General features: G+C 36.8%; 5 protein-coding genes across 5 annotated transcripts; 3 read left to right on the forward strand and 2 right to left on the reverse strand.

Moving 5' to 3' along the window:
• Positions 1 to 1,534: 1,534 nt before the first annotated feature.
• On the forward strand, positions 1,535 to 4,216 carry NESG_00946 (uncharacterized protein; the record flags this gene model as incomplete). Its single annotated transcript, XM_053048585.1, has 1 exon — positions 1,535 to 4,216. The coding sequence occupies one exon, from the start codon at positions 1,535 to 1,537 to the stop codon at positions 4,214 to 4,216; it is 2,682 nt and encodes an 893-aa protein (XP_052905345.1).
• Positions 4,217 to 5,418: 1,202 nt separating this feature from the next.
• NESG_00947 (uncharacterized protein) lies at positions 5,419 to 5,808 on the forward strand (the record flags this gene model as incomplete). The annotated part of the gene is made up of 1 exon (XM_053048586.1): positions 5,419 to 5,808. One exon carries the CDS (start codon positions 5,419 to 5,421, stop codon positions 5,806 to 5,808), a length of 390 nt encoding a protein of 129 aa, XP_052905346.1.
• A 499-nt stretch (positions 5,809 to 6,307) lies between these two features.
• On the reverse strand, positions 6,308 to 6,892 carry NESG_00948 (uncharacterized protein; the record flags this gene model as incomplete). Its single annotated transcript, XM_053048587.1, has 1 exon — positions 6,308 to 6,892. The coding sequence occupies one exon, from the start codon at positions 6,890 to 6,892 to the stop codon at positions 6,308 to 6,310; it is 585 nt and encodes a 194-aa protein (XP_052905347.1).
• Positions 6,893 to 7,249: 357 nt separating this feature from the next.
• Positions 7,250 to 9,667, reverse strand: NESG_00949 (uncharacterized protein; the record flags this gene model as incomplete). The annotated part of the gene is made up of 1 exon (XM_053048588.1): positions 7,250 to 9,667. The coding sequence occupies one exon, from the start codon at positions 9,665 to 9,667 to the stop codon at positions 7,250 to 7,252; it is 2,418 nt and encodes an 805-aa protein (XP_052905348.1).
• Positions 9,668 to 9,756: 89 nt separating this feature from the next.
• On the forward strand, positions 9,757 to 11,079 carry NESG_00950 (uncharacterized protein; the record flags this gene model as incomplete). Its single annotated transcript, XM_053048589.1, has 1 exon — positions 9,757 to 11,079. The coding sequence occupies one exon, from the start codon at positions 9,757 to 9,759 to the stop codon at positions 11,077 to 11,079; it is 1,323 nt and encodes a 440-aa protein (XP_052905349.1).
• Positions 11,080 to 13,115: the final 2,036 nt, after the last annotated feature.

Here is a 13,115-nt window from a genome sequence, read left to right on the forward strand (position 1 = left end):
ACGACTTAAACTCATCAAGGTAAGTTAAACTCATCACGGGCCGCACTGAAACCTGGGCCTAGCAAGAAGCACTTTAAACTCATTGCATAGTATTCCTGGCACACACATAAGCCCATCCTGCCTGCACAAAACAGATAAAACAACCCCGCAGACAGGCCTGAATATTCTAAGCTCCTATTAAACTCCTCTAAATGAACTGTCTCTACATGTATATTAACAACACAAAAAACAATAAAGACACATGCATTTACTCCTTTTTATTTTATTTCTGCGCACTACTTTCTACTTCTGTCCTCTACCTGTATACTTTACTACTACAGAGTAGAGTGTGTGTTGTGATGATGCTACTGTGCTGCACCATGCATAAACATCCTGAATGACCTGCAGTATTGCAATACAGCACAATCACTTCTCTGCTATGTCTGTAAGCTGACTGTAGAGCAAGAGTGTGCTATTTATAGTGTTCTTACATGAATGTATTTACATGCTGCTATACGTGTATTCTTCCTTTGGTATAACCTATAGTATTGCTGATGTGGCACTCTGGTTGTGTTCTCTATGTGCTGGGCATACATAGCCTGTTTTGTGTATTAAGCTCTTCTGTGTGGTGTCAGCGCCCGGCTGGGTCTTTGAATTGTGCAGCTTTTTTGATTTTCCTGTGCTTTCGTCTTTTTTTAGAGGAAATAAGCCTTCTATCTAATATTTACACACGAAATACAGAAGAGTTTATTTTTACATATATATGGAAAGTAAAAAAAATATACTACAGAAACATACAGGTTAGACCATAAAACATCTTAATTTTAACTATATATTCCACAGCACCAGATCTTAATATAAAATATATTTTAAACAAGAAAACTAGGAAGAAATGTTCAATAAAAGGTCCATTTTAGAAGGTGCATCCTGACAGCACAGAACTTATATTAATTGGCAATAAAAATGATCCCCCATCAATAACTTATCTCTTTACTAGCATATTATTTGAAATTTAGAGTACTGCTTTCACTAGAAAATGCCAATGCATGCAGTAGTTTCCCCAATCAGAAATGTAGATGGTTGCTGGCTATTTAATTCAGGCTTTAGCCGCTAGACTGCGCGCAACAAGAGGTTTTTTGTTTATACTAAGCCGTCTTGCAACTTTAATGCTTAACATTTTATCCTATCTAAGATGAAAAACCAATCATATATAGATGAGATCAATAAATAGGCTGTCAGAAACTTCTTTCTAGGTATAGTATACATTAGAGAAGGCTTATAAATAAAAGCTAAAATAAATAAATTATGTTGGATAGAAAAACCAAGTTTAACACTTCAGCTTAGTTCACTTTATTTTAGACAATAGTTGCCCCGAAGTGAAATACCACCAATCTTTAGATGCACTAATATGTTAAACATGTATACATTCCGACTATATAAATATTCAGTGAAAATCATTGATCAACACATATAATTCAAATTGTCAATAGAAATGCCTTACAACTACCTCTGTGTTTATCCGTTACTATATATTGAAAGAGATTTATTTTATTTAATGAAAACGCGTTTTTCTATTATTTGGATCAAGGTAGTTGCCTTAATCAGTGTTCTACTAATGAGCACTCATAGAGCAGATTTATCAATAAGCGAAGTAGAGACTACTCTGCAGTTTGAAATTGCAACAGATGCTTCTCAAGTAGTGATCAATCCGGATGGTCCTCTTAACTTCCTCCGGGGATACATCTACCAGAAGATGGAGTGCATGTACAACAAAAGATTCTTTTCCCCACAGATTAAGACACATTACCTTTTAACAAAAGATGAAGACATGTCTGTCAATTATGAAGTATATAAATACAATCGAAATGAACAGATGGACATGGCATACCCAACAAACAGTAAAGTAGATGTGTTTTCTAAGCAGTACCACACCCATCTGATTGAGCTGTTTCCATCTCCCACTGGAGACATAAACATAGAAACACAAGGAAACCAGTCATTTATTCAGTTCCTTCGAGCAGAAAAAGTAGAAAAGCATGCATTGCAGATTCTAGCTATGCTGCTTCTTTTCTCAGAAGGGGTGGATATTCCTATTGACGTTAGCAACAAGGTACTAGTGGTATATGAACCAAACAAAAAAGACGAAATATACCTTGAAGTGCCTATGGAAATTCCATGGCTAAACCTTGTGGAAGACAAAGTACAAACATTCCAACAGAAGAAAGTTAAACAAATGATCAACTTTTTCCAGGAGAATGCAACCAATCATGAAGTACTTAGCTTAATGATGGATAAGTGCACGAAAGAGGAAGTTATGTCTGGAAAGTTCTTAGACAGTCCTAAGTTCCTGATCCAGTCGTACATATTCGGGTTCATAGACAGTGCACAGCGTGCAACAGAGTTTATTCGGACTGTGCACACTATGACAGAAAAATATGCACCAAAGACAGAAACACCAAGTAAAGGTGACTGTGTGTATGACAGACTATTTAAGCGTGCTGGAACCGCAGCAAACATAGACTGCATGGCTCTAATGAAGAAAACTCAAGAGATTTTAAATACAAACCCGGCCTTCCCATTTGCTAACAGCGCGCAGATTCCTAGATATACATCTGTTCCTAGGTACAACCGAAAAACAAACACCTTTTCTACTGATCATTTGAAAAACTACAGCAACTGCGTAGAGTGCATGATTCTTTCTCTCTTCTGCTGCCTGGCATATGATCCAGCAGGGAAAATTTATCGAACAGACCACATGGGGAATGTCTCTAAAGAGCTTGAAGAATTCTTTTCTCCAGAGAGCCAGCCATTTGACACAACAAAGGCTGAATTACAGAAGAACTGGTGCACAGTTGTTGCGTGCTTAGACGAGCCTAGCATTGCATACTGCAGAAAAAGAAACGAGTTAGACTGTGGTCTTATAAACATGCTCATGGTTATTGCTGAAGTAGTAAATGCCTCTAGAGAAGAAAAAAACAAAATACTTGGCTTTTCAGAGATATTAAAGGAGAAAAAGGGTGAATTGAAAAATGAACTATTGACCGGTATTAAAGAGTACACAAAGGCACTACTTAAACGCCTTTCCAAGATAGAAGATGTAGAAATAATGTTTTCTGATATTAAAAGTGCTAAGTATAAAAATGGAAGATATGACATATCTGGAAAGGCCACTATCATATTTGAACACGGTGAAATTAAGAACGCAATAGATTTAGATATAACCAAAGAGCACAGTTCTATTAATCTAAAGCCTACTGCTATGAATTCTGAGGATGCCAGAATGGAGAAAATGAATGAAATAGCAGCCAGTTGTAAGAATGGAGCCTCGTTTGTTGAAAGTCTATTCGCTACATATGTGAGCTATGAAGTGCGAAAGATGGATGTGTCTGAGGATAATAACAAAGAGTTTATAAAGAGACAGATACGCAAGACCATCGAAAACAATTTCACAGACATCAATAGACTTCTTTTGATAAAGAAAATCAATGACATTTACTTCAAGAAAGATTTAGTTACATGCTCTATCATATACACTATAAATCAAAATCTATTACCAGCCCATCCCATTGTTCGCTTCACCTCCAACATAGTAGGAAGCACTGAATTAGACAATTTGTATACTCAACTACAGATTCTTCCTCCAATTATTTTTGTAGACATGCTTAGTAAAACAGGTAGTAGTAATCTCAACTATCCAAATATAAAATTGGAAAAAGCCTGCCACGACCTTGTAGGTTATAATTTGTTTGCCTGTTTCTTCCTTAATTATATAATAGATTGTGATATGAATGTTTTCATAAGGTGGATTAAATCCTATATAGACAATCTTTACACACAACATGGTGTATGTTCTAATATATTATTAGACTCTTCAATGAGCAGAAAGATCTGTCAACATATATTCAAAGATGGAACTATGAAATATTCTGACATAATTCATGATTTTATGGTTGAAAAACACCACAGAAAGGAAGATGAGATAGTAAGCATTGTACACTTCATATGGGCAGCATATCTTTGTCTTATGGAAAGCCCAAATATAGAGCTGATTAGAAGAAACTTAAATTCTATTCGAGAAACCAAGCTTATTTCATGGAGCTGTATTTATTATTTTGAAGCTCCTTCTATGTTCAGAAAGGCAATTCAAATGCTGAATGTTCTAAAGGATCAGCTATGTGAAGATGAAAATGACACTAACAAGATTGGTCCGATCATTGAAGCGCTTACAAATATTTAAATGCTCTTTTTTACTTTTAGTGATGATTTTTTATCCCTTCATGTGGTGCATTGGATTAGATACTTTTCTAGCCAGAGAGGTTTTTCTGCTCATTTACAATAAAGGCTTCTCTCTAAATTATTTTTAAATAATTTTATTTAAATTATTCTTCACGTATACATTTTTTAGAAAGTGGTGTTTATTTACTTTTATTATGGAAAGATCTTGGAAAATCGGAAAAACGCACATATTTAAAGAACCATCTTCCTGTAGAAGAGACAGTGCATGGATGAATATATAGAGGCATTTCCACTCTTCAAACGCATGAAGATCTTCAAATGGGTGTGTAGAGTCAGAAATCAGAGTGCTGCTGTATTATACTTGTGAGAGCCGCATTATCATAACAAGCCAGCATGCATATACTGTTGGCTTCCACTACCTTGAGGGCATGTAACTCTCTTCTTGGTTCAGCAATATAGATTCATGTTGGTTGTTTCCTTCTAGATTTTAGCTATAGTCCAACACGCTATAAGGGGCTCTGCTTGTAGCTGAGTTTTTCTCTTCAAATATTAGACTTGATCCTACTAAACTTGGATATAATTTATTTCTCATTGTCTATATGGTTTGTAAAGTGGAAATTGATTAATGCTTGTTTACACAACAAACAATGTCTCCACAACAGATCGTAGTGTGCCATCAGGTATCACACAAACATAGGTTACTATTATTCGACATATAAACAAGTAGAGCCCCTTCTAGTGTGTTGTCTTTCAACCAAAGCCCGAGAGGCAATGTCCAACATCTAACTACATTGCTGATCAAGAGAGAGGCTTCTTGACCTAAAGGTAAGGAAAACCAACAAAAATAATAACAAAAGGCATCTTTAATGTTATTTATACCGATATCTCTTAGATATATACTCATATAAAGTGTTTATGTCTTAAAACATTGGAAATGAATCGCCAACCAGTTTAAATGTTATGCTTATTTAAATAACTTCTAAAGAAACACATTCTACATGGAACTTAAATTTTCTGCTAAAGCAAGAGAAGCAGCCAACTTAAGAGACATATAGATTCTGTCATGATTATAGTAGAGGTTTGCAGGGTCAAGAAGTAATGTTTATGCTGCAAAATGAGTTTATGCTTCAATATATGGATTTATTCTTAATATTTAAAATGAGACTCTTTTTCTGCACACTTTATTTTTCTGGAATAAAACTAATGGAAGTATTTGTACAAGAGTTTAAAACACTCCAAAAGGTCATATATAAGTCAAAGAATGCACACCGGTGCACTCTTTACTACAAACACACAGTGCACGTAAGTCGGCTAATTAAAAAATATCTAAGCACAGATGGTACAAAAAAGATAAAAGACCTGCTACTCTCTGACATACAGGACAAGTGCATGACTGCTTATGTTTCTCTAAGCAGCAACATTGCCCAGGGGCACAACCTTGCGCTTAGCATAGGCCTTATGGCTATTATGGCTCAATTGTACAGTACAAGTAAAAAACTTAATTATACAGACGCAGTGCAGGCTACATCATATATTGTACACGACATAGAGAGCAGCTCGGAAAAGGATGAAATAAGTGATATATTCAAATAAAAGATGGGAGATATGCTTTCTATAGCTTTGGGGCTTTAGGGCTTTTAAATTGTGGAATTGTGTGTATACTTATACTAAATGGTATATAACTAGTTGGTATTATAAAAAGAAAATATAACACATTTATGCAAATCTAGTGTGTTTTAGAGAAAGAAATTCCACAAGAGAATGAATAGATGATATGCATAGGTGCATGCACATATTCTTGGCTAACCCCAAGTGGCTGTGCAAGGATAACAGTTACGAATAACAAACAGGTCACACAGTGCATACTAATTAAAGAGAAGCTGCAAATATTAAGCTAGTTAGCATAATAAATAAAAGTGTTTTTATAGTGCTTTTACTATTAATTCTATTAGTATTAATCTACTAAAACTGCTTGACAGCATGCATTTTGATATTTTCTAAGACACATATTAGGCAATAACTCTAAATATCAGGATTTCTGCATTTTTTACTACTTCTATAGCTTTTCTAAAGACTATTCGCATGTGTAAAATTAAAATCTGTCAAATGGAGTAGACAAATATCCTGCTTTTTCTGTATAAAAGAAAGACTCATCACGCAATTCGCCATTTAGGCTTGAGTTTGTATCTAAAGACCAGAACTCCATAGGAGGAGCTGTAGGAATAGTGCTGTCTAGTTCTATGGAAGGAGCTGATGGTGCAGGGGAAGAAGCAAATGAGTCTTTTTCTGTATATGCAGGAGGTGCATCATAGGACACATTTTCTGCAAATTTAACAGTCTTTTTTGAACGATCTAATCGAGTTGCTTTTACTTCATGGCTGTATCTAGGTAAAGTCTCACCGCTAGCTCTTGCTCCTTCTATATTTGATCTTCTGCTGTTTACTCTTATAGAGGAATGATTTTTTACAGCCAGTACAATTGCAATAAACAGTACAATTACTACAAATGCAACAAGTACACTATATGCATCTTCTATATGTAACTCTACTGTCCCCAATGAGTTATTTCCTTCAACTATGGTAGATGAAACTGGAATAGCTAAAACTGGCTGCACTACGCGTGGTGCTGAGTGGTAGTTATATGTTTGTTTAAATACATGTGATGTTTGGTACTGCATTTTGTATATTTGATTATTTAAATTTTTTCATTTAATTCCCCAAATAGTAAAAAAATAATACTAGTGTGATGCTATATGATTAAAAAACAAACCTTCTTTCTTAATATATACGGGTCTCTTTAATAGGATAATAAATAGCCGCGAAAACTAGCAGTAGAGCATGAAAATTCAATAAAGATGCTTTAATTTAAAGAGCTGCGGGTAAGAAGCCCATCCAAATCCTTGTGCAAAGGAAAATCAGCTCATGCCAGATCTTTCTAAGTTCTTATTGTAACAGAGCATATCAGATAAAAACAAATAGATAATAAAGAGTTAAATATCAAATCATTTTATTAAAGATAAAATAAGATGGTATGATTAAAGGTCTTCCTTGGGGATGAACTCTTCTGCTTCTGCTTCGGGAGCCTTCTGTGATTCTGGCTTTGGTGCTGCCTCTTGTCCTTCTCCAAGTGCTGCATAAGCGGATGCGAGATCTGCGAGTTTCTCTTGTATCTTCTGAATCATCTCTTCATCACCAACATCATTCTTGTTCTTAACTTCCATTTCGACCCAGAAACTGGCTTCTTTATAGAGGTCACCAAGCACCTTCTTCTTAGGATGGGTGTCTGGTAGCATAGCAGACTCTTCTCTGAATCTGAGAACGGCTTCCTCAATTTCCTTGACTTTGTCGCACTTCTCAATCCATTTAGCTTCTGTTTCCTTTGTTTTCTCATACTTGCTGTTAAGCTCCTCAATCTCTTTGTCGGTAAGTCTTGTCTTTTCCTTTGTTATTGGAATGGAGTTTCCGTTTGCAAGGTCAGTTCCGTCTTCTGCAACTTCAGTGGCCTTAACAACCATGTGCCCAGAGCTTCCAAAGTCAAAGGTGACCTTGATCTTCTTCTTTCCTCTAGGGAGCTCATTGTTTGGCATGTTCAGATCAAAGGTGCCAATGACCTTTGTGTTACTGAATCTCTTAGTAGTAGAGTGTGTCTGCCCCACAACAATCCGCACAGACTTCTGTGCATCAGAGGTTGTAGTGAAGTACTTCTCAAAGATATTTGGCACCTGTGTTCCAGCTTCTGCCATAATATCAAACATGTCTTGGTCTAGCTTGATTCCCATGTTCATAGGAATGGCGTCAATCAGAGCAACAAAGTTATCCTCATCAATCATGTTTTCAAGGGATGCTGCATAGTATGCTGCACCAACTGAGACACATGTGTCGGGGTCAAGATCAAAGCAGTGGTTGGCCTCAGTGAACTCGCTCATAAGAAGTCTTCTTATACCGAACAGTCTGCTGGATCCTCCTACGTAAAGCACGTGCTTGACCTCATCTTTTGAGTTTACAGTCTTGAGCTTCTGAATCAGACCTTCTGCCTCGTCTTTTCCAGGGTGGGGCCCAACGTTGTGGTCAAGAAGCTTCTTTATCTCTCTGTAGATTGGGTCGCAAAGCTCCTCCAGCTTGTTTGCTGAGAGCTCTAGCTCGCAGTCGATTTGCTTTCCGTCTGAAAGCTCAATTACAAGGTTTCCTTTCACAATCTCATTGGTCTTGCTGTAGTCTGCAGGTCCTTTGCTGTTGTTTCTAATAAGATCCTTTCTGATTTTGTCATCTACAGCATTCTGCTGGTTGCAGAGATTTATCTTCATCTCCTCAACAAGGTATCTCATACGAAGGGATGTGTTAATAGGGAAGTTGCTGGAGTCTATGTTGTACTTACTCTTGAGCTGTCTTTCAAACTCTGCGTAAATAAGATCGTTGATGTTCTCTCCTCCCAGGAAGTTGTTTCCTACGTGCCCATCCACAATAAGCACATCGCTGTCTGCGCCCAGATTCAGATATGAGATATCCAGAGTACCTCCTCCAAAGTCAAAGACCAGGAAGTTCTTCTCCTCCATGTCTGAAAGCTTCTTTGCTCTAGCACATGTGTATGCATATGCAATAGCTGCACTTGTTGGCTCGTTAATAATACCGTCCTCGTGGATGTTCAACAACGAGTATGCTGCTGCATCTCTTGTTTGGTCCTTCTGGTCAATGTTAAAGTATGCGGGCACTGTAATAACACAGGTCTTCTTTACTGCAGCCTCGGCCTTCTCTTCTGGTGATCTCTCTGAGGGTCTCTTATACCACTGGGCTTCAAACTTCAGACGAAGCTCTTCCAGAATAAGAGTGCTCAAACCCTTTGGGGTAATCCAAGCGATCTCCTTTCCTGCATTGTCTGTAATGGTAATAGCAAGCACTTGGCTGCTGATTCCCATGTCATACTTCTGCGCAATTCCGTACTTCACGTTCTTGCTGGTGGTCTGGATTACGTCCACATCCTTGGACTCTGCTAAGCTTCTTGCAAGAAGTGGCTTGAATCTGTATATATAGTTTCTTACAGAGCTCTTCTCATTTTTCATTTTTTCAATTGCTGGCCATCCAACAATAGGAGTAATGAGTCCTTTGAAAGCACTCTTAATCCACATACCATTGTAGTAGTAATGGTCTCCCTTGGTATCCTCCTTTCGAATTATATCCATTTGCTCAATAACACTTTTAGAAAGCTCACTCTCATTCTTTACATCCATCTTTATAAAAGAAGGCATGCTCACTTTTCCATCTATTTGTATTGTTTCCACAGTTTTCTTTGCTTTATCAAACACTGAGATAACAGAGTTGGTTGTACCCAAGTCTATTCCCAGCACAAGATTACTCTTTGCACTTGCAGTCTCCGCTGCCATTAGCTTAGTGAGGTTTGTCATTCCCAAAACACTCATAGCTGTAGCACCAACTACTCTTCTAAGGAATCTCGCCATAGTAAAACTAAAAAAAAACTCTTTAAATATTTTTAATTTTAATTGTTAAATCATTTTGGTAATTTAAGCCATTCCGAACTAAAATTTAAATGAAAAGGAAAATTCCAGAAGAAATTCTAAATGAAATCATTACTGCCATTACAGACGCATCGAAAATAAAGGAAACATTTGACAATCTTCAAATATCCATACAGGATACCGCAGAGACCGAGGTGTCCAGCACGCAGACGCTGAAGGAGTACCTAAAGGAGAATCTTGTGGCCAAATATGGACGGCACACAAGCAGCGAATTTGGGACAATGGCTGAGATAGTTATTAAGAAAGAGACTGTGTCGGTGAAGCTCGTGAACGACTCCATATATGTATCTGGTAGGTACCGAAAAAATAAACGAGGAATATCCAACACCCCAATGGTATTTGGGGAGGGCCTTCCTAGCAGGAGAAAGCGAAAGAAAATGGAAAAAGCAGCTGCTGAGCTCAATGGTCTTCAAGTCATCCAGGTGATAAATGCTGAAGAGACAGAAAAGCAAAGCGTTTACATGGATGCGAATAGAGACAAAACAAGCACTGCACAGAATGCAGTGAGTGCTTCTGCAGAGCAGCCAGAAGAAAGAATGCCAGCTGTTTCTGACTGGATTGATCCATTAAAAGAGTATTTTGGCAGTAATAAAGCTATTTTTATCTCAGGAGGGCGAGAAGACTATGATGTATGCATGCTGGGGAATGGAAGGCCATTCATCTGCAGAATAGAAAATCCATCAAGAAACCTTCCTAGAAAAGTGGGAGCACTGTGCACTGTTATGACTGAGAGCGGAAAAGAGGCTGAGGAATACACTGTAGAATACAAGCCACATAACATAAAGTACAAGATGAGCAGAGATGTGGAAATATTAGAAACGCGTTTAGTAGAAGGCGCTGCTTCGATGAAGGACTTGAAGGCAATTGAGGAAGTGCACTGCAAGGTGTATGGAGTGCGTGTGCGATGCCTGGCGCCCCAAGCAATGGTTATAAGCCAGCTGCTTTCCACATATTGGAAAGAGGATGCTACTATTGTAAAAAACGTGGGCAGGAGGGAGTTTGTTTTAAAGGATACGTGCTTAAAGCTGAGCCAAAGAACGCCTATTCGTGTTTTGCAGAGGCGGGCTAACATGGTGCGGGATAAGGTTATTCATAAATGCAGAGTATCTATAGAGAGCGCGCAAGATGAAGATACTACAGTTATATCTATTGAACTTAAAGCATCATCTGGCACATACATAAAAGAGTTTATTAATGGGGACATGGGTCGAACAACTCCTTCCTTGTCAGAGGTGGTAGGGGAGTATTGTGCTGTGCTGGAATTGGACGTGCTGTCAATAGAGGACACGTTTCCAAGCAAGGAATATGTTCTTGGGGAAGTCAATCTTGTTTAAGATGCCCAAGGCAAGAAGTGCCAATTGTGCAAGACGTGCCATATAATTTAATGAAGCTCCATGTTGTTAAAAGTTTAATGGTACAAAAGATACCTTTCTCTTGGAATATAGAATAAAGTATACACGCGCTTATTTGGGCTAGAGTTTAATATTGGGCTGCAATATAAGAGATATTAAGTGGCGTACGAAGGCTCTTAGGCTATTTATAATATGCGCGTTTTACGAAGGACTCCCACAAATTAAAGCTTATTTAATTAGTCTCTTTATAGAGATATTGTTTCTATTTTCATTTTAGGTTATATTAATATTTTATTTCTGAGAGGCGCATAGTTATATGGTAGATGGAGGTATATGCATGCACTCCAGAGGACTTTCTTCTGTACAATGTCATTATGTAGTATATATAGAATCTGCATGCATCAGATAGAATATCTAGACAAAAGGAATTTTCTTAAACGTAGAGCACATTCGTTTTAGCTTTAAGAATATTTCTCGCAGCAGCTCTTCGTATAGTTTGTTTTGATGCTTTGTGCTTCTTTAATTTAATTGCATGTGTCTTTATTTGGATTATGGTTGCATATTTATGAAATGCGCTTATTCTACTCATGCTAATTTTAATACTTCTTTATTTTTTGGAACTTTCTAATAGAGGCTCTTTTATGTCATTATAAGTGAAAAGTTATAATAAAGCAATTGCGCCATTGGGGGCTAAGATATATAGCTTCTAAGAATATAAAGAAGTTTATGTAAAGGATGCATATTCATTTATGGATGCAATATTTCTTGCTAAATATATAGACTAAAAGACTGTGGCAAAACTCGTTTATCTTAGAATACACTATGCTTTCAAGAAGTATCTATATAGAATTATATGGTTTATAGCTCTTTTCCTATATTCTACATGTTCATATGGCAATTAATATTAACTACATAGCACCCTGCAGATTAGAAGCACGAAAAAGCGTAGATGGCTTCTCAAATATACGTCAGCACAGTCTTGGTCCTTGCTGTTTGATTTTGTACTGCAGCCACCTATTTGGTCTTGAATAAGCCTTGTACTTTTAGAATGGCATCTATTCTATAATTTTATAAATAGAAAAGACTGATATTAGCAGGTCAAATTAATAAATATTTATAAATATATCTCTTTGGCTGGGTGCCCTATTATTGTAACAGTGCAAAATCCATGGAGGTAAATATATACTTATAGAGATTCTTATCAACAATTTTTGTAAGCACTCAAGCAGTGCTTTCCGCACGCCCTGCTTTTATAGATCCTCTGAGTATAGCAATAGATTCTTTGAGTGATATAAATGGTAGTAATATTGTTCTAAAGTCTTCAGAAAGTTTTTAACTACAAAACATGAACACTTTACATTATTTTGTAGTAAAGCAGGTTTACAGACTTTTCAAACTACAATGCTATTGACCCCATAATTTAAATAAAGTGGTTAACACGGAGATTTAGATAAAACAACCCCAATGCTTATCCTCAATCATGTATGATTCAAGATACAGGAAAGCTATAAAAGAAGTGGCATAAAGAGTAGCAATAATATTCTATTGGTAACATTATAGTAATATTAAAGCACTTGTTTCAAGAATTTAATAAAGCAGATTATTATAACATTAAGTTCTATACCATGGAGGTTTCCTTAAGAATTCGGGGTGTGTACAGAGTAGTCAGGAAGTGAATTAGCTTCCCAAAAGAGCCCATTATTTCGAGTTATTTCGGGTTATATTCCAAAATCCATCCAATTAAATAGTTTGGTTTTAATTTAATTTAGCACTATTATCAAAACAAACAAACAAACAAATTAATTACCGCGTTAATAAACAATATTACTACTATATTGTTGCCAATGCCATATATGGCATGAGATTATAGCCAAAGTGAATATTACTTTGCATGCGTAGAAGAGCAATTTTCTTGCCACAAAGCTACACTTGTTTCTATCCCAAGCCTGTTGCATAACACAATAAAAGAAGCAAAAAGGCTGCTCCTATTCTGGGTTTGTGCACATAAAGCATATAAT

This window comes from Nematocida ausubeli, assembly GCF_000738915.1.
Source record: "Nematocida ausubeli strain ERTm6 chromosome Unknown supercont2.2, whole genome shotgun sequence".
NCBI lineage: Eukaryota > Fungi > Microsporidia > Nematocida > Nematocida ausubeli.